Source organism: Rhinolophus sinicus, linkage group LG07 (assembly GCF_036562045.2).
Source record: "Rhinolophus sinicus isolate RSC01 linkage group LG07, ASM3656204v1, whole genome shotgun sequence".
Taxonomy (NCBI): domain Eukaryota; kingdom Metazoa; phylum Chordata; class Mammalia; order Chiroptera; family Rhinolophidae; genus Rhinolophus; species Rhinolophus sinicus.
In genome coordinates, this window is record NC_133757.1 from 63799183 (window position 1) to 63827138 (window position 27956).

A 27956-nucleotide genomic window follows, 5' to 3' on the forward strand; every position below is an offset into this window, starting at 1 on the left:
TGCATTAGAGCTGATTGTCCGGCTAGGTCTTATTTTCAGGGAAACAGGGTATTATGTTTAAAATTATAGCCATAAAAGAAAAAATCTGTAAAAAGTATTGTGAAACAAAATCAGGAAGTTGGGGTGGGGGGAAGAGGCAGTTTTGGAAATAAATATTATAGTTATAAAATATTAAATTCAATATGGATAGCTCAAACAGAAGATTCGAAAGAAAGGGTCCCAGAAGGATGGAAGTAGAGAAAACTTGGAAGAGACAATATTCAAAGAAATAATTCCTCCAGTTTTCCAGAATTGTTGAAAAACATGAATCCTTAGATTCAGAAGCAAAAGTTCCATACAGGATAACATAAATTCACACAAATCAGAGAGAAAATGCAGACCACTAGTGACGAACAGATGCTATCCACAAAGGAACAACTTTGAAAACTTAGACAAAATGAACAACTTTCTAGAAAAATCTAACTTACCAAAGTTGACTGAAAGCATTATTGAACACCTGGAAAGTTTTTCTAAGTGTACAATTCAGTGGCCTTTGGTACATTCATGTATTGTGCAAACACCAACTCTATTTAGCTTCAAAGCACTTTAACCACCCAAAAGAGAACTGTGTACCTATTAAACAGTCACTTTGCATCCACTCCCCAACTCCCAGCCTCTGGTAATTTCCAATCTACTTTCTGTCTCTATAGATTTGTCTGTTCTGGACATTTCTTACAAATGAAATCATACAATATGTGGTCTTTTGTCTCTGGTTTCTGTCAGAGCAAATTATTTTTGAGGTTCATTGATGTTGTAGTGTGCATCAGTACTCCATGCCTTTTCATGGCTGAGTAATATTCCACTGTCTACATATGCCACATTTGTTTATTCATTCATCTGCCAGTGGACACTTCAGTTGTTTCTACCTTTTGGCTAGTGTGGATAGTGCTATGAACATGGGTGTACAAATATGTCGAGAATCTGCTTTCAATTCTTTTGGATATATACCCAACAGTGGAATTGCTGGATCATATGGTAATTCTATGTTCAGCTTTTTTTGGAAATTGCCATAGTGGCAGTATCATTTTACATTCCCATCAACAGGGCACAAGGGTTCCAGTTTCTCCACATCCTTGCTAATGCTTTTTTTTTTTTTTTTTGATAGTGGCTATCCTAATGGGTGTGAGGTGATACTTGTTGTAATTTGCATTTGCATTTTCCTAGTGATGTTAAATATCATTTTGTGTGCTTATTGGCCATTTGGAAAAAAATGTCTATTCAATTTCTTTGCCTATTTTTTCAGTTTTTTGGTTGTTGTGTTTGAGTTTTAGTAGTTCTCTATATGTTCTGAATATTGATCCCTTATCAGATATATGATTTACAATGTATTCTCCCATTCTGTGGGTTGCCTTTTTATTCTGTTGGTAGTGTCTTTGAAGCACAAATTTAATTTTTTTCATGTACAATGTCTTTTTCTTGTCACCTGTGCCTTTGGTGTCAGATCTAAGAGATCATTGCCAAATCCAGTGTCATAAAACTTTTGTCCTATGTTTTCTTCTAAGAGTTTTATTGTTTTAGGCCATGCTTCTATCCTGTTACGTTTACTGAGGTTTGTTTTATGGCTTAGCATACAATCTATTCTGAAGAATGTTCCATGTGTACTTGGGAAGAATGTATTCTGTAATTGTTGAGTGGGATGTTCTATAGATGTTAGATTCAGTGGCTTATCGTGTTGGCCACATCTTCTATTTCATTGTTGATCTTCTACCTAGTTGTTCTATCCATTATTGAAGATCTGGTATTGAAGTTTACAACTACTATTATTTATTTCTCCCTTCATTTCTGCCAGTTTTCGTTCCATTTGTGTTGGTGCTGTTTTCCATGTTATGTAGGTGCACACCATTATAAAATGTTCCTCTTTATCTCTAACATTTTGAAGTCTATTTTATCTGATATTAGTATAACACTTCACCTTTCTGGGCGCTGTTTGCAAATTTTTCTCCATTCTTTTCGTGTTGTTGAATCTAGTGTGTGCATCTGTAAACAACAGAAGAGTTGGACCTTTTTTTTAAATCCAATCTGACTTTTGATTGGAGTTTAATTCATTCACATTTATTACCAATATAGTTGGGTTTATATCTGCTCCTTTATTTTTTGTTCTCTATGTCTCATGACTTTTTTGTTCTTGTCCTCCTTCAGTTTTCTTTCACACTGAAGGAATACTTTCTGATGTAGTTTTTTCATTATTTTATCTACTATTTTTTGTTATTTTCTTAGTTGTTGCTCTAGGGTTTACCATATAACTCTTATCAGAATCTATTATAGATTTATTCTAGTTTACCCCCAATAACATATAGAAACACTCCTACATAGCTTTGTTGCCTTTTCCGTTTTTTGAGGTATTATAGTGATACATGTTAGTGTTACAAATCCAACATTACACTGTTATATTACTTTATCATTTGTCATTAGCTCATTACAGCTTTGCTCCCACCCATCTCCTTTGAGCTGTTATTGGCAAATGTTACACGTTACATTTCTGTATGTATACAGGCCCTGCAATACATTATATATGTATGATTTTATACAACTGCTTTTTGAATCAGTTTAGAGGAGAAAAACATGCATTTATAGTGTTGTCAATAATGACATTTTTACAAAATCTTTTACTAAAGCTCTTTGTTTATGTGGGTTTGCTTTACTACCTGAAGTCACTCACTTTCAGCCTGAAGAACTTTCTTTAGTATGTCATTACATCTGCTAGCAACAAATTTTATTTTTATCTCAGGAAGTCTTTTTATTTCTCAGAAAGGTGAAATCTTCATTTTTGAATGACACCTTTGATACAGGATTCTTGGTTGACTTTGTTTTCTTTGAGCACTTTCTGTGTTATCCTTACCTTCCGGCCTCCATCATTTCTTCTGAGAACTATTAATCTTGTTGAAGTTCCCTTGTAAAATGATGCACAATTTTTCACTTTCTACTTTCAAGACTTTTTGTTCTTAATTTCAGCATTTTTACTATGATGTATGTGTGCCCCTTTGCATTTATCCTGCTTGGAGTTCATTAAGCTTCATGGATGTTTTTCAATAAATCTGGGAAGTTTTCAGCCATCGTTTGAATATTTTTTCTTCTACTTTTTGCTCCTCTCTTTCTGGTACTCCCATTATGCATACATTGGTGCACTTACTGGTGTATCACGTTTCTCTGAGGTTTTGTACATTTTTCTTCAATCTTTTTTTCCTCTCTTCTTTGGATAGCATAATCTCTATCAATCTATCTGCAAGTTGGCTGAATCTTTCTCCTGCTGTTTCAAATCCGCTGCTGAGCCTGTCTAGTGAATTTTTGTCATTACACTTTTTAACTCCATGAATTTAGCTCCTGCACTTTGAAGCTGGAGAGGATGACAAATGCTGGTGGCATGCCCCTCCCAGTGAGGTACTATATCCCTTGATTAGGGACTGAGGGAGGGAACCCCATTTTCTTGGCTAAACCCACCTGGATTACAGCATCAGTCATCACACTGAGATGGAGAGGAGTGAGGAGAGGAATGGATTTGGCTCAAAAGTCCCAGACTCTAACTGTTCCTACCAAGATTTAGTAATTTTTCTTGACTAAATGTCTCTTCATTTGCAGTGTGCCCTTAAGACTATTTCTGGAAACTAATTTTTTTTTTTGGAGGGGGGATTGTTGTGCAGAACCTTATAAAATGTAAGTGAAAGACATATGGAATTATGTCTTTGTAATAAACGTGTATTATAAGTGGAGTGATATGCCCTATTCATAGATGATAAACTCAGTATCACAACGTTTCCCAAGCAATCTGTACAGTCATTACAATTTTGAAAACAACAAAATCCAAATATGACAAGGTGATCCCAAAATTTATCTGGAACAAAGGTGCAAGAACTAGTGTACTTTTGAAAGATGAGGGGAATCATCCTATCTCATATGACAGCCAATTATAAAGCTACATCAATTAAAACAGTGGGTTACTGGCAAAGTTAGGTAAGTGGACCTATTTAACAGAACAGAGCCCAGGAACATTCCTATAATTACATGGAAATTGGATATAATGATAGAGGTGGCTTTACAAATCAGGAAGGAAAGGATGAGCTATTTTTTTAAAAGGCACTAGGAAAATCAACTATCCATATGGAATTTACAAGAGAATTTATGAGAATGTAATCATGACTTCAGGTTATTAAAGGAGCTCTTAAATAAGTAAACAAAACATGGATAGGCTGAATTTTACTATATTTAAATTTAAAACTTCTGTATAATAAATGCCATCATAAACAAAGTAGATACATGGATATTTTAATTCCTCAGATTTTTATGCAAAATTAAAGATTCCCAACCAAAACTAAAAACCTATAAAATACCTAGGAATAAGACGAATATGAAATGTGTAAGATCTTTATGAATGAAGTTATTAAAATTTCATACAAGAATATAAAATATTTTAATAAAAAGAGGCCTATTATAATACTAATGGGAAAAATTACATTAATTATAAAGAAGTCTATTATCCTCAAATTAATGTATAAAGTAATGCAATCTCAATAAAAAGAGCAACACAATTTTAGTGGAACTTAATAAGCTGATAAGCTAAGATTCACCTGGAACAGAAAATGTACAAGAATAAGACAATGAAGAAGGAAAAAAAGGGGAACTTGCCTACAAACAGCAAAACAGTACAAAGTCAAATGACAGTGATGTCTGTAGTTGGTAGAACAGACATCTAGATCCATTGTTCAGAAAGAGGCAACTTAGCATATGATCAACTTGGCATTTCAAAGAAGTGGAAAAAAGAATGGATTATTGAATAATAGTTGGGACATTTGCCTTTTCATTTTTGTTTGGGGGGGGAGGAACCCTAAAATATAAATAACCAATAGTAAAACTAAGCAAATATGACATGAACAGGCAACACACAACAGAGGATCTACAAATGACCAAAAACATAAAGTGTTTGGTTTTAAAAGTCATCAGGGAAATTTAAGTTACAAGATACTTTCAACCACTGATTAGTTTTTAAAAAAGTAAAATAAAACAACTCCCAAGATACTACCTACTGTTGGCAAGGGTGTGGAGAATGGGTCCTTTTATGGAGTGTGAATTGAAGGAAAGTTTCATTACAGCCATTAAAATTAAAAATCCACATAATTTTTAATCCAGCAATTATGAAGGTAGTAGAGTTACAATTACAGGAATGAAAAGATATCATGCATATAACATTAAGTGAAAAGTTAGTTGCAAAACAATGACATAATCCCACTTATGTAAATCATACATATAAAACAAAACTAGCTGCTTTAAAAGACTCGAAAAGACAGAGTTTAAACAAGTCAGGAATTTATTTTGCTCTTAGTAGCTGAAAGAAAAGCAGTTCAAGGTGGCAGGCCAACTTCTCCATCCTCAGCACAGCTTCTGTCCATCCCATGTCTCTGCTCCAGCTCCCACTGGCCTCTCAGCCAGCAAGAAAGGGGAATGACAGAAAGAGAGCACACCGACTCCTTAGCTAAGGGCCTAACGTGGAAGTTCACGCACGTCCACTGCCTGGTCACATGGCCACAGTGAACGAGGGAGGCTGAGAAGGAGAGTCTTTAGCTGAGCAGCCACGTGTTCACATAAAATGTGGGAATCCTGTCTGCAAAAGGAGGAGAAAATGAACATTACAGCAGCAGTCTCTGCCACACATATGTGTGAATGCATGGAAAATAGCTGGGACGAATACTCACCAAATCTAGTACTTACTTCTGGAACAGGAGCAAAAATGGGGGGAGGCAGAACAGTGACTAAAAATTTTAAAATTTTAGTCTATTTATGTATTAATTGAATTACAAAAAATTCACATTTTAAGATCCTTTATTTGTAGCTTGATAAATATGTTAAACTCATTAAATCTACTGACACTGTACAAAGCTTTTCAGGTTCCAAAAATTAGATTTTATCTAAATGGACAAGGTACTCTATATTGTTAAAACCATTACACTTAGAGCATCTTTCTCTAAGTCCCCCCACACACACTCAACCCCTCACCCAGACGAATAATGACAATGTTTACAGACAGCCACACCGAAACACACGCAGGGCAGTGACCTACCCATGGTCACAGCTTGCCAGTGACAGGCTGAGGCAAGAACTGGAGTGAGGGCCACCTTGCTTTTACTGCATCATAACTTTTGATGGCATTTGCTACTTGACGAGAAGGTTATAACTTCTCTAGCTCTGTACAGTTTAGACTTCAGACAATATAATATGATGCCCAAACACTTGACGGTTGTGACCTGTATCAGTACTTCAATCTGAACAAGGGGGACACAATCTCTTACAGGCTAATGATTACAAAAATAAAAATTAAAAAAGGACTTCCCAGAAATAAAATAGTCATGAGTTCAACTCCCTTCTGAGCCTAAGTACTCAAGTTTAGAATTTACTGAACTGTTTAAAAATCCCTTCTATGACTTCTAGATAATGATGGCAAAATGAGAAAAATAATAGTTATCTTCCTCTTCTAATATGTAATAAATCACTCTAAAAACAGAAAAAAGGAAAAAAAAGAAAAAGCCAGAATCTGAAGAAAAAAAAAGCAGGAGAAAACCCTGGTGGTAATCACGACTCCCACTCTGAATTCTCCTGACAAAGGGGAAGGATCCTTGGCCCAAGCTATTGAACACAATGTCAGGATGGAAAGGTAAAGCCCAAGTCGTCCAACCAGAGCTGCGTGCTGCCCAGCAGAGGCTCTCCCCGACCCCTACTCTCTGGGTCCTGGGGAAGAGCATGAAGATCTGGACGCAGCTGCCCACTTTCAGCAGGAGAAAGAGGTAAGAAATGGCAGGGGAAGAAGGCAAGAATAGCATGGAAAAATCAAAGACAGGACAAAGAGCAAGCCAGAGAAAACAAATCCAAGAAACAAACTGCATGCACTGTGACAGCTCTAGAAAAAATGTAAGGAATACAATGAATGTAAGAAAACAAGACTTCAGAGCTGAGATCTTAAGTGAGAAGGAAACAGGAAAAACAGGGCTCAGAAAAATTGATAATGAAAACACTACCATCAGCAAACTATAAATACATAAATAACAGAAACAGAACAGATGCAACTGAACACCAAACTTCTTAAACAGGAGTCATAGTGAATGCAAACCAAAAAAGAGAGAGGGAAACAACAGGACAGAAGATAATACAGGAGAACAGTGCTGCCTAATATGAAGCAATCAACACCCTTAGGAAAGCAAACCATGAATAAAATAAAAAATGTTCCAAGTTACCTCCCAGCATAGAAGCAGATAGAGTGCTCGAATAGTGGTCACGGGCTGGGAATGATGATAGATCTGGATGGTCGTGTGTGTGTGTGTGTGTGTGTGTTGTTTTATCTGTACTTTTGGTTCTGCTTGTGTTTTTTTTGTTCTTTAAGACAACACATTTCATTTTCCTAAAACCAAGTCATTGTAGGGGGGAAAACGATACCCTTTGCTTAAAGTAAAGCCAGTGTAAACTGAGTACACTACAACTTCCGGCAAACACATCTTATCATTTATTACCAAGCTATTTCACGCTTTCCTAACATAAATACCTCCCAATGTAACAGTACCTTAAAAGATTGTTTAAAAGCAATTAATAATATGATTTAAAAGATAACAAATCTGAGCTTTTTGGGGTGGCATATGATAAATTTAAACATTTAAAGAAGCTATCTAGCGAAAATAATGCTGTTTTCAGATACTGATGAACTAATTTATTGAACAAGTCTGACCGAATGTAAGACATGTTTTTAGCATCAATAAAAATAATTCTTGAGATTTCTGGTCGACAAACTGCTACATGAGCAGCAATGTGTTCCAACAGCATCTTTTGGGGAAAGAAACAAATGTGTTCCAAGGATTAACTTTTAGGCCCCCGATTTTATAACATAATTCACAGTACCAAAAAAAATTAACCCAAGTCTTTCTAAAACTTTTGAGTTTCAAAGAATTTCTTCTTCCTTAAAGTTTTAATTATGAGGTAGATTATCATTCAAAGTAACTATCAAATGCAGCCAACCTGTGGACAAACGTGATTATTAAGCACAGGTGAATAATCAGAAATGTCTGTTAAAAAGTCAATTAACAGTTTAGAAGTGCTGATCAGCAGTACTCCCGCTTGAGCTTCCAAATCCCTTCACCACTAGAAGTTCTGTGAAAAGTGCACAGACTTCTCAGTAGCTCTCGAAAGACACAGGACTGTGAAGCTGACAACCTGCACTCAAACTCCTGCAGGATCTCCCGCGTGCTGGCCTGGCCGTCCACCTGGGCCTGAAAAGCAATGAAGTTTCTCATCTCTACCAGAAGGGCGTCGTGCTCCGTGGTGGCGGACAGGGCGACAGAGGCCTGACCCTGCACACTTTCATTTTCCAATCGCTCCGGCAAAATCAGGTGGTTTCGAGCTCTCATTTTAGCCAACAGTGAGGATGAGGGGAGGGCCCCGGATGCTGACTCTGGATCTTCCACTACTCCACTAAAATGCTCCGCAACGTTCTCTTTTCCATCTTTTTTCATGGTGCCAACCTGCAGAAAGAAGACCACTGCACTGATATGCTTAAATTCTAATTTGCAGTCCCACTCGGTTCCTCAGAGGCTCTGAAGCCCAGAAAACAACACATGTGGCCAGGGCGGTGAAGTTGACGGGGAAAGAATGAGACGGGTCTAAGAGAGGGCAGGAGGACAATCATGCATCTAAATCCAGCCGCCACTAAAGAATATGTCCTTAAAAAACCCCAAAACTCCACTATTCACTTGGTCACCTTCTGAGTGACATGAATGAAGGAGAGCAGATGCGTGGGGAGCAGACTTCCAGAGACAGCATCTAGGAAATGGTCTCCAGGAGGCCCGAGCTCGGGGGCCTTTTCTTGCTCTTCCTCCTAAATCTACCGTGACCTAGGCAGGCACTGTGGGGTAAGAACGAAGTCACAGCTGCACTTCTTTTTCTTCTTCACCTTTCGAGCTTTTCACTCTTTCCCACGTCATACCTCATGTGTTTCCTTAAAACAACAAAGGTTCTCTATTCCTGAATGGGCTCAGGAATTATGTGTAATCTGAAATTGGAGTCGGCACGTGGGAGTTTTCACATTTTATCAGTAACATAATCCTAACCCAGAAAAGACCAAACAAGGGATACAGAAGGAGCCTGGCCTGGCAGTCACGGCCCATAACAGGACAGACTGAGATGGTACAATGCTCCAGGAGCCAGTGAACTGCAAACAGTCAAGACTACTTTCCAGACCTGTATTCCAGAGGGTAGTGGTCTTTGGAGCTGGCACTTCACTGCCGGAAAGGGCAGGCTGTGTGGGCAGCAACTCACGTGTCACCTATCCCTGTGCTAACTTTCTGAGGGTAAAACGGAGAGTCTGCTACCCTGTTCCCCGAAAATAAGACCTAAGCAGACAATCAGCTCTAATGCATCTCTTGGAGCAAAAATTAGTATAAGACCCGGTATTATATTATATTATATTATATTATATTATATTAATTATATTAATCATATCATATCATATCATATCATATCATATCATATCATATCAGGCCCGGTCTTATGTTATATAGAACCCGGTCTTATAGTAAAATAAGACCGGGTCTTATAGTAAAAAAGACCAGGTCTTATATTAATTTTTGCTCCAAAAGACGCATTAGAGCTGATTGTTCAGCTAGGTCTTATTTTCGGGGAAACACGGTACAGAACTTGCTTGGGTAAAAGACTTCCTTTCATGAAGTTAGCTGCCCTTTAGATTCAAAGGAAAGCGCATTGAAAACCAGAGCACACAACACAACAGGTGTCATCACACTGGCAACTTTCCTCACATCGGAATCGGGTTAAGTTTTTATGGTGATTCCATCCAATGAGCCTCACCCAGGAGAAGCAGACAGGCCATCATCATATTACCTGGCATTTCTCCTTTGGCGATGTCGAAGGCTGCTGTCCAGAGAAGCTGGAATTCCTTTTCTGACCAAATCTACTTCTAAATAAGAAAAAGAATCACAGTAGGTAAGTGTTTGTTTTGTGATTAAGAGATGAAAATGTCTTTTCAACAACTAAACTCTTCCTGGAAAATTTTTCTGCTGCATGGTTCTTCTTTCGTAGCCATGATACTTCTGTTCTATCCCTTTCGATTCCTCTATTTTATTCTCCGGGGAAGTAACTGCTGCATCTTGTGTACGAACCATTCCATATCCTTGTTCAAAATGACCTGGAAACTACCCTCAAATCCCAGGTGGGAAAACCCTCCTAAAAGAGTACACTGTTAGCATTCAATAATTATTGACTGTTACTAGACAACAGCATTCCTTCAGTAATTACTGATTATTGAAAACTGGCTAATCATCTTATTAAAGTTTAATCGTGATGCTGCATCTCTTACTATTTTTAACCAAAACAGATCACTTCTTCTTCCCCTGAAAAATCAGCTTTAGAAAGCAGGGGATGAAAGTTAAGAGGTAAGATTACAAATGTTTCCCAAGTCAGGCAAATGCGCTGACCCAATTCCTCCCTAGTACCTTCTACTGCTGCAGATAAACAGAAGGTAGCCACGCCCATCCGGACTTTATGCCAAGCCTGGAGCCCAGGCTTGTTCACAGGGGGGCGGGGCATCTCTTACTTCATTCCTGCAGGCGCACCAGAAAGCCCCCTGCGGCCGGTCCACGTGGGCACCCCAGACAGTGCTCCCAGGCACCGCTGACGAGACAGTCTGAGTGCTTTCAGGGCTTCCTGGGCCACGCGGCTGGCCTCCGCCTCCACAAGCACATAATCGGGACTCGCTCCATCCATGATGGCGTCGTGCTTCATGACACTGTGCACGCCAACTAGCAACAAGGCAACAATAAGCGTGTTATTTATTTCAGGTCAGACACAATCATATCTTTTCTTCTATATAGTACAGCATGTTGTGGGTGGACAAAATAATGACTATTTTTAGCTGCTACTTACCGACAGACCACCATGACCCAGGAACTTACATACGTTGTTGCTATTTACCTTCATCGCCACCCGATGAGGTACAGACTATTACTACCCGTTTTACAATAATTGAAGCATAATGCTTTGATCACAACTTCAACATAACCTTTTCCCTACTATCTGGATACTTCGAAAGCCTTCAATAAGGGAAAAATCTAAACTAGAATTATAGAATTTCTAAAAATGACCATGAAAACACTATATATCAGAAGAATTTAATGCAGTTATCAGTGGAAAATTCTTAGCCTTAAATACTTGTATCAATAAAAATGAAAGAATAAAAATAAATGAACTAAATTTCCAAGTCAAAAAGTTTTATAAAAATAAAGCCAAAAAAAATTCACCAAAATACAAAATAAAAGCACAAGGAAAAAAGTAATGAAAATAAAAGCAAAAATTAATGAGGTAGAGAATAATCACGGATCTAATTAGTAAATCAAAATCCTGGTTTATTAAAAACAAAAGTCACAAAACAAACCACTAGCTTAACTTGATCAAGAAAAAAGGGGGGAAAACATACAAAATTAGAAATGACAAGGGGGAAATTATCTTGAAACAGAAGCAAATTAAAAAAGAATTATTACAAGAAGTATTTCCTATGCTTCTATGCCAATAAATTTGAAAACTAGACAACACAGATAATTTCCAAAATAGGAAAACTGACCAGTAAGTATAGAAAAAAACAGAGAAAATTAACAATAAACTATTTTACAAGAAAGCATCAAGCCTGGATAGTTTCTTTCTGGAATGCCATACATAAATCTGCCTTGAACAGAGACCTATAAGCAGCAATCTTTTGGAAGTCGAGGCCATCACACTGTGAACACAATGACTACCAACGACTGAACAACATGACTCTCCCGGGGATGACTAACCGTACAGGACTGCCTGTCCTCCAGGGTCCCCTGCAATCGTTGAGTCTGCTTTCCTAATTTTTCTGCCTTGAAATTAGCTATCAGCTTTCCTGCTTCCAGAGTGCCCATCCCTGGCCATACCCCTGCCTCTGTCCCCATGTTACTTGTTCTCCTGTGGTTGGAAAACCAGATCAGTACAGTACGTATAGAAACTTTCTACTAACATTCAGGTAGGCCAAACCCATTTAAAGCATCGCACCCCCTCCTGCATATAGTGATAAGTACTACTGTTCTCCAAAGTTTCAAATTCTCCTAGGTCTTCAAAAAAGAGGGGTGAATATGATTTTCAAAAATGTGAATTATACATTTCAAATTGGAATTTTAGAAGATAAGAATCCTTCCAGTTGAGAGCCCAGCCTGCACTGTCAGTAAAGTCTGCTCCTAGCACAACTGTGGCAAAGTCAGCAAAAGGGTTACCTGATTTTTTTAAAAGCTTTTCCAAAACATAATCATCATTGTTCTGTTCCTTGTTCTCACTCTCGTTTTCATTTTCTTGCTGCTGGTACTGCCTTTTCTTCACCAGGTGTGGGATTCGAGTTCCTTCAAACTTGGCGTCTCGTCGACGCTTGGAGTTCTTAGGCTTTTGCTTTGGCCTCAGATGTTTCTCCTGGGTCTCGTCTTCTGCCACACTGTGTTTTGTTTTTGACTTATGCTTATAAAAGTTATTTTCAATTTGTTCATTTTCCCAAAGGGGTTCTGTTTGAACTTGGCAGCTTTCTCTTTGATCAGAAAAACCTTTCTTTTCATCGATGCTTTCCTCACCAAATGTCCTGTACATTTTGCTGATTCTTGGAGAATCTGAGCACTCCCCATTCCCACTCAGCACTGGTGAGTCCTCTTGTCTACACACAACATGCATCTCTTCGCCAAGTCTAACACTGCTAATTGGAGAACTGGGTGTTGGAGGGGCATCTCTCAAAAAGTCACCTTGATTAGAAGTTACTGCATTTACGTCAGCTCCAATAGCTGTAGATTTCTCTTCAGATGACGTGGCATCATTTGCATATGCATTAGAATCAGGGAACATTTTGCATACTGGAACATTATGGTCTGTTCCAAAGGCTGGTTGAAGTTTCCTTTTAAAATGGCGTTTGGGTGTCTGAACATCTGAACCAGTTCCTAGAAAGGGAAAAAACACACTAATGTTACACTGCATAATTCTTACATAATTTACTCCTTTAAGTTAAATTATTTTATGTAATACCTGCAAAAATAGCACTTGTTTCAGTGCTCTGGGATGCATCAGGACTGGTCAGAGTAAACAGCTCATAAAGATCATTGGACTTGAAAAATCGCCTTTGCTTTGGATCTTTTAGCACTCTATTTGTCAAAAACTGCTTGAAGATTTGTCTAAAAGATAAAAATTAAACTGGTATGAAATAATATTTAGCTCTACCTCAAAGTTCTAATTAGAAAACAATGTAAGAAAGAGATGATACCCAGAGCTCTACGGATGTCCAAAGAATCCCCAACACTTCTTAGAAAACTGCAATGCACGAAGTACATAAAACAACCCATGTTTTACAGAATTTAAGTTAGAAATAATACATTATGAAGTGTGATAAAACAACATGGTGAATGTTTAAATTAAAAAGAAATCATTACAGTAAAAGACACATTGCGATTAATTCCCCTCAAAATACTCCCCCTCGCTTCAAAGACACTTATCCCATCCTTCTTGCCGCTTTCTGAAGCAGTTCTGGAAGTTCTCTTTTGTGAGTCTTTAGTTGTGCTGTCGTGGCTGCCTCTATGTCCTGAATCATTTTGAGTTTGGGGAAGAGCCAGAAGTCGTATGGTACCAGACCTGGTGAATAAGATGGATCAGGACACACTGTAATATTTTTATTTCACAGAAATTGCTGTATACCATAAGCGATGTGTGACATGGAGCGTTATCATCATGATTTACGGCACACTTCAAAACACACCTTTTCTCAACTGTAGCTCACACCCAGCTGACTGCACCGAACAAGTTGAAACTTGTCATACACTGTTACTAAGGTTCAATGCGCCACTTTCTGTATTGAAGATCTCTGCCTTTCCTTTGAATGGCACTTGGCAGCAGCATTCACCGTATTTTGTGATCACAACGGCAAGGCTCCGTGTCACACATGACTTCTGGTATGGCAATTTCTGTCAAATAAAAACATTACGATGTGTCCTCATCCACCTTATTCACCAAATCTGGTACCATGCGACTTCTTGCTCTTCCCCAGTCAAAATGACCATGAAAGGTAAACGTTTTGAATTGATTCAGGACATCGAGGCAGCCATGAGAGCACAACTCAAGACACTCATGAAAGAGGACTTCCAGAACTGCTTCAGAAAGTGACAAGAACAATGGGATAAGTGTGTTCAAAGCAAGGGGGAGTATTTTGAGGGGCATTAATGGCAATGTTTTTTTTTACTGTAATATATATTTTTTTATTTAAACATTCACCATATTGTTTGATCATGCCTTGTATTATTATTTATACCCAGTGGGGTTTTGCAACTTCCAAGATTTATCACATTTCAAGAAATACTTTTTCACTTACATTCATGTGATTCAGCCTCTCTGAGCTGGAAGGAGTCAGCCTCCTGATGCCTAGACAAGCGTCATCTGCCCTGCCCTAGCAGGACCCTCTTGTGATGAGGAAATCTCACCTGGGCTTTGCAAAGTTCTCCCTTGGAGTCACCTCACCAGCTTCCACCGGCTGATCCACACTCTATGCTGAAGCACTACACCTTCATCACTTGCCTGGGTATCTCCATAAAGTAGTCCTGCTCCTTCCTAATCACTTATTTTTCAGACTAAGGCGCGTATCTCTAAGAGGAAGCTCTGCCTCTAAGGACCTGTCTCCAGCCCTCTCACAACAAGGCTCTTGAAGAACATGAACCATCCCACGCGTGGCCCAGTGCATGGCGGAAAACAGAGGCCTCCCTTTAGGAGCTGGGCTGCAGCTCAACAGTAAAGTCTTCAGCAGGGGAGGTGGCAAAGTTGGCAATATCTCCATTCTACTGTTGAAATTACCTTTGCTTAATTCCCCTAGTCATTATAGACAGAAAGATGGAGGAAAACAACTGTGTCCGGGTCAACCTTTCTCCATGATGCTCTGAGCCAAAGCCAACAAAACACCCAGAGTAATCACAATTGTGTGCTGTGTTTAAATACTAATATGTTAGCTTTTCAATTTTCTCACTTCTTAGAATTTTTCTGAAAGAAGATAGTAGATAGGAACATTTTTCTCTAATACTAGGAAGTCTACACATAAGCAGTTCTTGAAGTTTAATAAGATAGAAAAATGATCAGGGTCAAAAACATTTTTTAAAAACTTACAACGAACACAGTGGTATATATACCTTTACAGATAAATGTTATCAGATTTTAGGGGTAGATACCCAAGAGAGGGATTGCTGGGTCATATGGTAATTTTATTCTTAACTTTTGGAGGAACCTCCATACTGTTTTCATAGTGGTTATACCAGTTTACATTCCCACCAGGAGTGTATGAGGTTCCTTTTCCTCCACAACCTCTCCAACACGTGTTATTACTTGTCTTGTTGATAACAGCCATTCTAACAGGTGTGAGGTGATATCTCATTGTGGTTTTGATTTCCATTTCCTTAATAGCTACTGAAGTTGAGCATTTTTTCATGTATCTGTTGGCTGTTTGTATGTCTTCTTGGGAGAAGTGTCTGTTCAGGTCCTCTGCCCATTTTTTTAATTGTATTGTTTGTTTTTTTGTTTTTGACTTGTATGAGTTGTTTATATATTTTGGATATTAGCCCTTTGTGGAGGCTAATTGTGAGAAAAAGGAACCCTTGTACACTGCTGGGGGGAATGTAAATTGGTGCAGCCACTATGGAAAACAGTATGGAGGTTCCTCAAAAAATTAAGAACAGAATTACCATACGACCCAGCAATCCCTCTTCTGGGTATCTGACCCAAAAATCTTAAAATATTTATCTGTAAAGATATATGTGCTACTATGTTCACTGCAGCATTATTCACAGTGGCCAAGACATGGAAACAACCAGTGTCCTGTAATAGACGGTTAGATAAAGAAGATGTGGTACATATATACAATGGAATATTACTTGGCCATAAGATGAAATACTGCCATTTGCAACAACATGGATGGATCTTGACATTATCATGCTAAGCAAAATAAGTCAGACAGAAAAAGCAGAGAACCATACGATTTCACTCATATGTGGGATATAAAACTGAAGGCAACAAACGAACAAGACAAATAAACAAAAACTCATAGACACAGACAATAGTTTAGTGGTTACCAGAGGGTAAAGGGGGAGGGGAGTTGGTAAAAGACGTAAAGGGGGTCAAATATATGGTGACGGAAGAACTGACTCTGGGTGGTGAACACAGAATGCAATGTACAGATGATGTATTATAGAAATGTACACTTAAAACCTATATAATTTTACCCACGAATGTCACCCCAGTAAATTTATTTAAAAATAAATAAATAGTTTCTGAGCCGATCAAAATGGCAGCGTGAGGTGAGCCTCTGTAAAGCTCCCCTGGAATTTACAACTAATCGAACAACAATAACTCCACAAACAGGCAAGACGAAGAGGCCCACTACTGAATTCACCTAAAGGTGGGCGAATCGCACGAGCGGGGAAGGACGGAAGGGAGAAGTGCAGAGACGGAGCCACGCAGGTGCAGGACGCAGACCTAGCTCAGTGCTCTGAACTCGCTGCATCCCAGAACTACTGCAGCTGCAGGAGAGGGAAGAACTCAGACTGCTGGGGCTCCGCTTATGGCCCACAGGGCTGAGGGGGCAGCATATAACACGGCTGAACCCAACGCTCAGGGCAGAGACCTCGGAGAAAAGACTGAGGGAAGAAGGTTGAAAACGGTGGTTTAAGCCCTCACTGCCGAGCAGAGAACGGAGCCTTAGGCACTGAGACTAGCCGCCCCCTCCCTACCCTCCCAGAGCCCGCCCCGCCCCCACATTCCTGGTGCTAGAAGCGGAACAGTAGTGGTGTCAGATCAAAAGAACAGAATATTTGCTGTTCTGAGAACTGTGGACCGCAGACACAGATTCGCAGCCCAACTGGTTCCAGCAAAGGGGAGGGAGCTGGGGAAGCAGGACCAGCTGTGGTGGTGGTCGCAGCCATTGCTCTGGGCCACCTCTCACAACTCACCCCGCCCCTGGCCCCACCTATCTGGGCAGATCCCTGCAGGAGTAAACAGAACTGCTGAAATATAGGGGCTCTGAATCTGGTGCAGGAAGAGCTTTGGAACTTCAAAAGCTCTCCGCATACCCACATGGACACTGCGCCCCGTGACCCAGGCAAACTATTAATAGAGGAGAAGCCCATCACCCAGGGAATCCCCCCCATTGTGTGAGAAGCTGGAATACTGCACAGAAAACATAGCACTACTGTGTGAGAGAGAAAAAAAGGCTGCAGTCGGAGAGAAAATAAAACATTCTACCAACAAGTACTGGAAAACAAAAGAAAGACCTCTTCCTATCAACCTCTTGCAGATGCCACTCCTGTAGATGTCTAGGAAGAGAAATAATAAATCATTAATTGCCATGAATAACTAAGGCAACAAGACAGCTCAGAAAGAAACTGAAAAGTCTCCAGAAAAGGCACTTAAAGATATGGAAATATGTGACTTAAATGACAGAGAATTCAAGATTGCAGTTCTGAAAAACCTCAACGAGATGCAACAAAACACAGAAAGGCAGTTTAATGAACTCAGAAAAACAGTCAAGGAACAACATGAGCATTTCACGAAAGAGATTGCATTTTAAAAAAGAACCAAATAGAATTTCTGGAGATTAAGAGCTCAATAGAATAAATCAAATGAAATAACCAGCTTAGGTAGTAGAGTTGACCAGATGGAGGAAAGAATCAGTGACATCGAAGATAGAAACCTGGAAATTACACAGATGGAAGAAGAAAGAGACTTGAGACTTAAAAGAAATGAAAGAACTCTACAAGAATTTTCTGACTCCATCAGAAAGAGCAATATAAGAATAATGGGCATACCAGAAGGAGAAGAAAGAAAGAAGGAAACAGAGAATATATTCAAACAAATTGTCGATGAGAACTTCCCAAACTTGTGGACAGAACTAGATCCTCGAATCCAACAAGCAAATAGAACACCTAATTACCTCAATCCCAACAGGCCTTCTCCAAGGTACATTGTATTCAAGCTGTCTAAAATAAACAACAAAGAAAGAATCTTCAAGGCAGTCAGGAAAAAGAAGACGGTAACCTACAAAGGAAATCCCATTAGATTATCATCAGATTTTTCAGCAGAAACTCTACAAACCAGGAGGGAGTGGAACCAAATATTCAAACTATTGAAAGAGAGAAATTATGAGCCAACAATAATATATCCAGCAAAGATATCCTTTAGATATGAAGGAGGAGTAAAGACCTTTCCAGACATACAGAAGCTGAGGGAATTTTCTAATACACGACCTGCACTACAAGAAATACTAAAGGAGGCTATTCGACCACCATCAACAAGGACAATCTGTGGCAACCGAAACATAAAAAGGGGAAGAGTAAAGGCCTGATTCAGAATATGGGAATGGAGAAAGTAAGTGTGCTGAAGAAAATGGAATACTCTAACTATCAAACTTTCTTTTAAAAAACTTAAGGGTAACCACTCAAAAAAAAATCCAGAACTGAAATAGATACTGTAATAAAAGAAGAAACAGAGGGAAACATCATAGAATACCACCACACAGAAATAATAGACAACAACAAAAAGGCAAAGAAACAATGGAGACACAGCCTTACCAGAAAACTAAAGATAGAATGACAGGAAATCCTCACATATCAATAATCACCCTAAATGTAAATGGACTGAACTCACCAATAAAAAGGCACAGAGTAGCAGATTGGATCAAAAAACTAAACCCAACCATATGCTGTCTCCAAGAGACACATCTCAGCTACAAGGACAAGCATAGACTCAAAGTGAAAGGGTGGAAATTGACACTCCAAGCAAATGGTACCCAGAGAAAATCAGGTGTAGCCATAATGATATCAGATGAAACAGACTTCAGGGTAAAAAAGATAACAAGAGACAAAGATGGACATTTCATAATGGTAAAGGGGACAACACAACAAGAAGACATAAGAGTCATCAATATTTATGCCCCCAATCAGGGAGCACCAAAATATACCAAGCAACTACTAACAGAACAAAAGGGAGAAATTGACCAAAACACAATTATACTAGGGGACTTAAATACATCATTGACAGCTATGGATAGATCATCCAAACAGAAAATAAATAACGAAATAGCAGCCCTAAATGACACATTAGATGAAATGGACATAATTGACATATATAGAGCACTTCATCCTAAAACATCAGACTATACATTCTTTTCTAGTGTACATGGAACATTCTCAAGGATAGACCATATATTGGGACATAAAATCTGCCTCAGCAAATTTAAGAAGATTGAAATCACACCAAGCATATTCTCTGATCACAAGGCTTTGAAATTGGATATCAGCAGGAAAAAACACAAATACATGGAAATTAAACAACATACTTTTAAACAACGACTGGGTCAAAGAAGAAATTAGAGGAGAGATCAAAAGATACATAGAAACAAATGACAATGGAAATACATCCTACCAAAATTTTTGGGATGCAGCAAAAGCAGTTTTAAAAGGGAAATTTATATCATTACAGGCCTATCTCAAGAAACAAGAAAAATCCCAAATAAATAACCTCATGTTACACCTTAAAGAACTAGAAAAAGAAGAACAAGTGAAACCCAAGGTCAGCAGAAGAAAGGAAATAACAAAAATCAGAGCAGAACTAAATGAAATAGAGAACAAAAAGACAATAGAAAAATTAATGTGACAAAGTGCTGGTTCTTTGAAAAGATTAACAAAATTGACAAACCCTTGGCTAGACTCACTAAGATAAAAAGAGAGAAGACACTAATTAACAAAATCAGAAATGAAAAAGGGTAAGTTATCATGGACACCACAGAAATACAAAGGATCATCTTTTTTTTTTAATTTTATTTTATTAAATTTATTGGGGTGACAAAGAGCATTTTATGAACTTGACTCCAAAGGCAATGGAAGTAAAAGCTAAAATAAACGAATGGGACTATATCAAACTTAAAAGTTTCTGCACAGCAAAAGAAACCATTGACAAAATAAAGAGGCAACCAACTGAATGGGAGAAGATTTTTGCAAACAGTGCCTCCGATAAGGGGCTAATATCCAAATATACAAGGAACTCATGAAACTCAACAACAGAAAAACAAACAACCCAATTGAAAAATGGGCAGAGGACCTGAAGAGACATTTCTCCACAGAGGACATACAAATGGCAAATAGACATATGAAAAAATGCTCAACATCACTAATCATCAGAGAAATGCAAATAAAAACCACAATGAGATATCACCTCACCTCAGTCAGAATGGCTATCGTCAAGTAGACAAATAGTAACAAGTGTTGGAGAGGCTGTGGAGAAAAAGGAACCCTCATGCACTGTTGGTGGGAATGCAGACTGGTGCAGCCGTTATGGAAGGCAGTGTGGAGTTTCCTCAAAAAATTACGAATACAACTGCCATATGACCCAGCAATCCCTCTTCTGGGTATCTACCCAAAAAATCTGAAAACATTTATACATAAAGACACGTGTGCTCCAATGTTCATTGCAGCTTTGTTTACGGTGGCCAAGACATGGAAACAACCAAAATGTCCTTCGATAGATGAATGGATAAAGAAGCTGTGGTATATATACACAATGGAATACTATTCGGCTGTAAGAAAAGATGATATAGGAACATTTGTGACAACATGGATGTACCTTGAGAGTGTAATGCTGAGCGAAATAAGTCAGACAAAAAAGCAGAGAACCATGTGATTTCACTGATATGTGGCATATAAACCAAAAACAACAAAAGAACAAGACAAACAAGTGAGAAACAAAAACTCATAGACACAGACAATAGTTTAGTGGTTACCAGAGGGTAAGGGGGGTGGGGGGTGGGAGATGAGGGTAAGGGGGATCAAATATATGGTGATGGAAGAACTGACTCTGGGTGGTGAACACACAATGGGATTTATAGATGATGTAATACAGAATTATACACCCGAAATCTATGTAATTTTACTAACAATTGTCACCCCAATAAGTTTAAAATAAATAAATAAATAAACAAACAAACAAACAAACAAACAAAAAACTTACAATAAGCCTTCTAGGCTTATTTTAATATGAAAAAATACAAAAACAAATCAAAAATTTCAAAAAGCACATTATCCCTCAAGCTATGGAAACAACTGCTCCAAGACAGAAAGACTTTTTAAAATTCCTGGCAGAGTCTTTCTATATCCTGCATACACTGCAGCCAGGAGAGCAGTCGTCATTCAAGGAGCGGGCAGACATGTGTACTGACCGGTGGTAAATCTTTTCTTCAATGGTGCCCGCAGTCAGAAGCCTGTACACCGTCACCTGCTTCTTCTGGCCTATCCTCCACGCTCGCTCCCGGGCCTAAGACAGAGAGACACATCTCAACAAGGGCCCTTCCTAATGACAAGCACTGAATAAAACAAACATAGGGAGCTGGTTGCTTCCTTCCACTCCCAAGTCAGAAGTTTGGCTAATGAGGCTATCCCCACCTAAGGCCTATTAAGGAAGATACACAGGCAGGTGACAAAGAGGGACCAATATCTCTACCTAAAAACCATGTGTGTTTGTTAAGGTCACATTCTTTTCAGCCCACATCTAGCAATGGATGCTATGGACAGACTGCTGGGCTCTTCCTGTCTGTGATGCTGGAGGGTGTCTTCCTCATGCTGAAGATGAGGTGACAGCCAAGATGGGAAGTGCGTGGTGAAGCTAGCACGAGCACTAAGGCCACTCCCAAGTGCCAGCCCGTAAACTACAGCTGACCCTGAGCAACGCGCCAAGCCCTGCATACTCACACTCTATGCACAAGTACAACCTCTGATTCCCCCAAAACTGTACTAACAGGCCACCATTGATGGGAAGCTTAACATAAATAGTGGATACACACATACTTTGTATGTTATATGTATTATATACTGTACTCTTACAGTAAAGTAAGCTAGAGAAAAGAAAATGTTACTAAGAAAATCATAAAGAAGACAAAATAAATTTACTGTATTTATTGAAAAAAATCCACATATAAGTGGACCTACACAGTTCAAACCCATGTTGGTCAAGGGTTAACTGTATGTCACCAATATACTCCTTTTTAAAAGGAACAGACCTGTGTGTCGGTGCTCGGATTCCAGTCAGGGTCATAGATGATGACTCTGTTTGCCCCCGTCAGGTTGACTCCTAGGCCACCCACCCGAGTGGTCAGAAGAAACACAAATATGGACATGTCCTAGAAGTAAAACATACAACACCTAATATGCACATTTAAGACTCAGTAGAGTTCTTCACCACTGCCCTTCCCTATTCCACACATGGAAAATGTTCCCAATATAAGGAACGGGTTATGTCTGAGAGACCTTCGTTAGTCAAGATCCCATCTCACAGCTCCTAGTTTTATTATCAGTATCAGTAATATATAGAAGTTTGGGTTTCAAGAACACACACACACACACACACACACACGCCAATAATCCCGAAATGCACAGACCAGTCCCGATGAAAGCACTGGGCGCTCCTTCCTGCCCACAGCATACAGTACCCCATCAGACTCTCCTCTTACGTCCACATGTTACCTCATTGTATCTTGTAATCAGTGGTTGTCTTGAAGCTATTGTGGTCGTACCATCCATTTTGAGATAGGAATACTTTCGGGCTCTAAGGAATACTTCAAGTATGTCCAACATCTGTTTGGGAGAAAGGATGAGGGATAAGAGTTAAAAAATCAAATACACACCCCAGTGAGTGCTTCTACATTTGTGTAAACAGTCACAACTTCCCACCACGCGTAAATGAAAAGGGTTTCCTGCTTTAAAGCAGATAAATGTAACTGCTACAAGAGTATTTTTGATATTTCCCTATTGTTAATTCTTACAAGTTTTGTAAATAGCTGGGCATTGATTTGAGTTCAGACCCAAACTCACCACAGCTCAGAATCCCATGGAAAGTAAGCCATTTTTAAAAGCCAACTTCTGGGCACCAACTCGAGACAAGGATCCAAGCTCCCAAAGAGACCTGCAGGCTGCTACCTCAGTATTAGTGGGAAGATCTGCTTTTGGATCCTCGTTTTAGACGATAGCCCATATTTTGAATTAATGACTGTAAGTTATAAAGAACCAACTTGTTGAGGCTGATGCTCACCTGCCTTGACTGAGAAAACAGCAACACTCGCTGACCCTGCTTGTGCCATATCTTCAACAAGGACTCAACAACTATCATCTTCCCAGAACGTTTCCAGTATCCAAACTGGTCTTCTTCTAGCTCATCCTCTGGAATACCTTTGAGATTCTTGGGGCCCCCAGAAAAGAGATCAGGGTGGTTGCAGATTTTTCTTAGGGCTATAAGTCCAGAGAAAATCTATGGTATAAAAGAATTATGTGGACTCAGATTATCCCATGTAAAATCATATTCCTCAGGAAGGAAGGGAAGGAGGCTGTTCGGTATGTAACACAGATTAAGAAGTTCCACTTACTTTTACATTAATATGATGTAATATCAGAAAATGTATCTGCATGGAAAATACACAAATGGGAGAGATCTGAAGGGCAGTTCACTGAGTAGGACACAGACGGGGTGAGAGCACGCCATCCCTGCCCAGCAGGACTGCATCTCTCCCAGCTTTCAAAGTGTAACCAAATCAAGTTCACCAGCATAAAACCTCATGCAGAAAAATATAAATTATAAATTAAGCCAGGAATCAAAGTGTATGATAGTTTTAACCAGTAAACAACAGTTAAACAGACACACAATAAAAGATCTGAATAAATCAGGAACATTGTCAAAACTCCCCCAAGAGCCATCTGTGACTCATTTTCCTCCCCCAGCCCTGTGCTGTCCAATCCAGTAACACCAGGCATATGTGGCTAAGAGCTCAGGAAGTGTGGCTAAGCCCAACTGAGATGGGGCACAAATGGCAAACACAGCTGACCCTTGAACAACACAGGTTTGAACTGCGAGGACCTTCTTACACCTGAATTGTTTTCAATAACTACATGTACAGTCAGCCCTTCATATCCATGGGTTTAGCATCCGTGGATTCAACCAACCGCTGACTGAAAACAGTATTTTTGATCTCAGGCTGGGAACCTGTGGATGTAGAGGGCTGACTGCATGCATTGTTCGACATCATTTTATAAAAGGGACTTGAGCATCTTTGGATTTTGGCATCTGCGGGGAGTTGTGGAACCAACACCAAAGGATGACTATAGTTAAACTTTTGAGAAGTCAAAAGTTAAAAGCAGATTTTTGACTATGTGGGGGGTGGGGAGGGGAGTGGCTCCCCTAATCCTGGAGTTGTTCAAGCGTCAACTGTGTCCAATTTTGAAGACTTACTACGAAAAAAAGAAAGTACAATATCTCAATAACTTTGATTACATATTAAAATATTTAGGATATATCCAGTTAAATAAAATATATTACCTAAATTGACTTCACCCTTTTACTTTTCTGTAATTTTTAACATGACTACTTGAAAATCTTAAATCACACATGTGGCTTGCATTGTGTCTGCTGGATAGTGCTGATCTAGACCATCTAGGGCTGCACAACTTAGAGGCACATGAAGATAAGGGGCGATTTAGGAGATGAATAGATGTGAATGATTTAAAAACCTCCTATAGATGCCAATGAAAGACAAAGTACGAAATTGTGAGGTATGGTTAAAAGAACTGAAATGACTTCATTTGGAAGAAAAAGCTTACAGGTGTCATGGAACACAGGTGGCATTCATGTGACCCACATCTAGCTCTTCATCTACATCTGTGTACAAGCAGGAAAGCGTGTATCCTGGCGCATACTCAGCTATACTTCCAGTGAGGACAAAGACTAAGAGAGTCTTTCTTACACGTCAGAGAAGTAAAACACAATTCCCATTTTAAGATACTGGAACACAAAGAACTTGAAAAATTTACATGAAGCTTTGACTTAAATGCTGATTAAAAACCTACTACGCATACTTACTGAACAGACATGTACCCACATAGATGGCTGACTATTGCCAATAACTGAAATGATGGTATGTATGAAGAAGTTTATGACGTTAATTCCTCCGCCCTGCGCCTGCAACACCAAGAGTCCGTGGCTGCTTCCCGACATTTGTCACAGGGTCAGTAGCCCCGCATGACTCACCATTACAGGCCCTGCCTGCTGTCCAGCACTGTTCTCCCACCTGACCACACAGTGCTGGATTCAAGTGTAACAGCTCCAGCACAGACAAGAAGGGGATGTGCTGAAATTTAATCGTGTGTTCTCTCACTTCTGGAAGGGCTCCAAACTAAGTGAAGGTTTGCACTGTAATGTGTTCAAGAGTAAGAGTGAACCCTGACTAGTACTGGTTTCCTTTCTTTCCCCACTTCCCTTGGTCCACAATTCATTTCTCCGGCTTCTGTCAGTAGGCTGACCTGCAGCTCTCCATTGAGAATTCTGTAAACTTCTTTGGAATCGATGAAATTCTGGTAGACTTTATGTTGCTCATCTGTAAGACGGCAAAATAAGACCTATGGGGGCAAAAGAGAGAGAAACTATATAATTTCAAAAGAAGTTTAACAGAATAAAATTATTGAAATACCAACAAAATTTTCTAATCAAAACAGCACAATGTATGCAATGTTAACAATGTACCTCTTGTTTCAAAGAACCCAAACGAAGCCACATCTGTGAGCTGAACAGTGAGTGCAGCTCCCTCCTCTCACCAGCTCCCATTTCTGTCATCCATCCATCTCTTGGTCCACACCCCACTGTCCTCACAGCCCCTGAAGACTGGTTTCTGCTCACAGGCAAGTTCAGGGCCAGGTGCACAGACAGACCTTCCTCCGTCCTAGCCAACAAGCACCCGACCGTCTCCCATGTGCAAACCTGACCAGGGCCCGTGACTCCATCTGCATGCCCCCTTTCTTGGAGTTCTAAGCGCTGGTCCTCAGGTTTTCCAGACTCTTCTCTGGCAGCAACCCCACCCTGCCAGCCCAACTGCAGCAAATACTCCATGCCGTCATGTGCTCTGATTCTGCTTCTCAACCTTCCTCGTTTCCCAAGTCCACCGCCGCCACCTCATGGCTCAACTTTCCTCCTTGGCTAGTCATATTCCCAAGGCATTGTCCTTCAGTCACACCCGTGCCACCCACTGACACTGCCCTGTAAACTTCCAAATGTAGATTAACTCAATCACCTGCCTTCTCTCCTCCTTCCCAGTTAAGTGTTGAGCACTGCTTGAGAATGTCACCCACCAGGGTGGTGTCCTGCCACTGCCCGCTCCTGGTCTCCAAGGGAACCCTCTATGCACTCCCTGCCCAGCACCTTCTGTAAACCCAGAATGGCTGTGACAATACTTCTCACTCCCCTCAAGCCACCTCTACTTAAAAACAATCAAACAAAAACAAAACAACAAAAATAACACCGAAGCTATCAGGCATGATTCTCTATAGTTTTTATTCCCTAAAATGTATCTACTTCTTCATCTGCCTCAGCTTATTTTCCTTTAGTCTCCGAGGAACAGGTTCCTATATGGAATCAAAGGCAATCCTTCAACCTTCCCACCAGATGTGAAAACCCACTCACCTTCCTCAGGACATAGCTCCACCCTTTAGACTCTCCAAAATTCGAGGGCGAAAACTCCCGAAAGTATCATGTACAAAAACCAGCTCTACTTCCTTGCCTTCTAGTCACTCATGAACTCAGCACAAGACGGGAGGGCACTTCTGCTGGTGCCACTGGGACTGTGATGGACGAGGTCACTGTACGTTCCTAGCTGCCACACACTGGGTGCTCAGGGCCTCCGGACTCCACTTCCCCTGACCCAGCCCCTGCCTCCCCACCTGGGCCTCTCGTCCTCCCATCTCACTCCTCCTCTACCTTCTCCTTAATTTTGCCCTTTCCCTGGGCTGCTTCTCTTCACATTCTACATGGACCCCTTGGGCAAACTCACCCCTGCTTGTAATTTTAACACCTTCCCTGCTCACAGGTCATAGCTACACCCAGACTAGAACTCTCCTCAGTCCTGAACCCATTTATGACTGCCTTTTGGGCAAGGAGATGTCCCCTCGCACTTCAAATATAGTAAGCTAAATTAAACTCATCAGCTGTCTCCTCGAGTTGTGTGTCCTTCTGAAGCCTCTGCTGCAACAGAGCCATCCCAGCATCCACGTGAGAAACCCGGGAGTCTCTGGGCCCTCCGCCTCCTCCTGCCAGTCCCACCTTCATCTCCGCTCAGGCCCACAGCTTTTCTCTTGAGGAATTTACAGGGACTGGCTAACTCATTCCACTTGCCTCCATTTTCTTTCCTTCCAATGCTTTCAGATGCTCCCTGAGTAATCTTTCTGACCTGAACCTTAGTGTTTATAACTCTTAATTTCTTAAATTCACATTTCAATCCTTTAAAAATGGCAACAGAAAAGCCTCTCCTCTTAATCACCAAGTAAATTGGACAAGTTATTCACCAGGTACCTAGTGTCTGCGAATCACCATTCTAGGTGTGATGCAGAGTCTGAAAACAGAATACCAACCTCAAAGAGCTCCAGTGGGGAGCCTGTGGGGTCTTCACATGGAACTTGTGTGTGTATGTGCTTGCTGGAGGGAACAACATATGCAAAGGGAGGGAAAAGTGGCTCATGTTTAAAAACAGGAAGCAATGTACCACAGCTACTGCATGGAACAGAGGAAGAGGCATTCAGGAATTCCCGTGAAAATAAGTCAACACAAACAGCTAAATCAGTCTTCTTTGTGGGGAGAGGGACATCAAAGGTATGCTGATAGGGAAACAAGCCTTGGAAAAATGAATCCAGCAACAATGTGCAATGCTGAATGGAGAGGAGGGTGCCCGTGGCTGGAAGACCAGCCACACTAAACTGCTCTAACTGATGAGGATGTGAAGCAGAGAAGTGAGAGATGACAAAGGACACATAAACACCTCCGCAGCTGGCTGACTGAGAATTAGATGC

General features: G+C 40.1%; 1 protein-coding gene across 2 annotated transcripts in view; it reads right to left on the minus strand.

Annotated features, from left to right (window-relative positions):
• Positions 1-5832: 5832 nt before the first annotated feature.
• The window catches only part of ERCC6 (ERCC excision repair 6, chromatin remodeling factor), an 86413-nt gene continuing 64289 nt past the window's right edge, over positions 5833-27956 (minus strand). For both annotated transcript variants that reach the window (XM_074337261.1, XM_019730116.2), the window contains 10 exons: positions 25425-25520; positions 23167-23382; positions 22602-22712; positions 22139-22258; positions 21302-21396; positions 13093-13238; positions 12306-13007; positions 10616-10820; positions 9904-9979; positions 5833-8531 (listed from right to left, as the gene is read on the minus strand). In XM_074337261.1, the coding sequence (XP_074193362.1) occupies positions 8112-8531; positions 9904-9979; positions 10616-10820; positions 12306-13007; positions 13093-13238; positions 21302-21396; positions 22139-22258; positions 22602-22712; positions 23167-23382; positions 25425-25520 (2187 nt within the window). In that variant the 3' untranslated portion in view covers positions 5833-8111. The remainder of the gene's footprint in view (positions 8532-9903; positions 9980-10615; positions 10821-12305; positions 13008-13092; positions 13239-21301; positions 21397-22138; positions 22259-22601; positions 22713-23166; positions 23383-25424; positions 25521-27956) is intronic.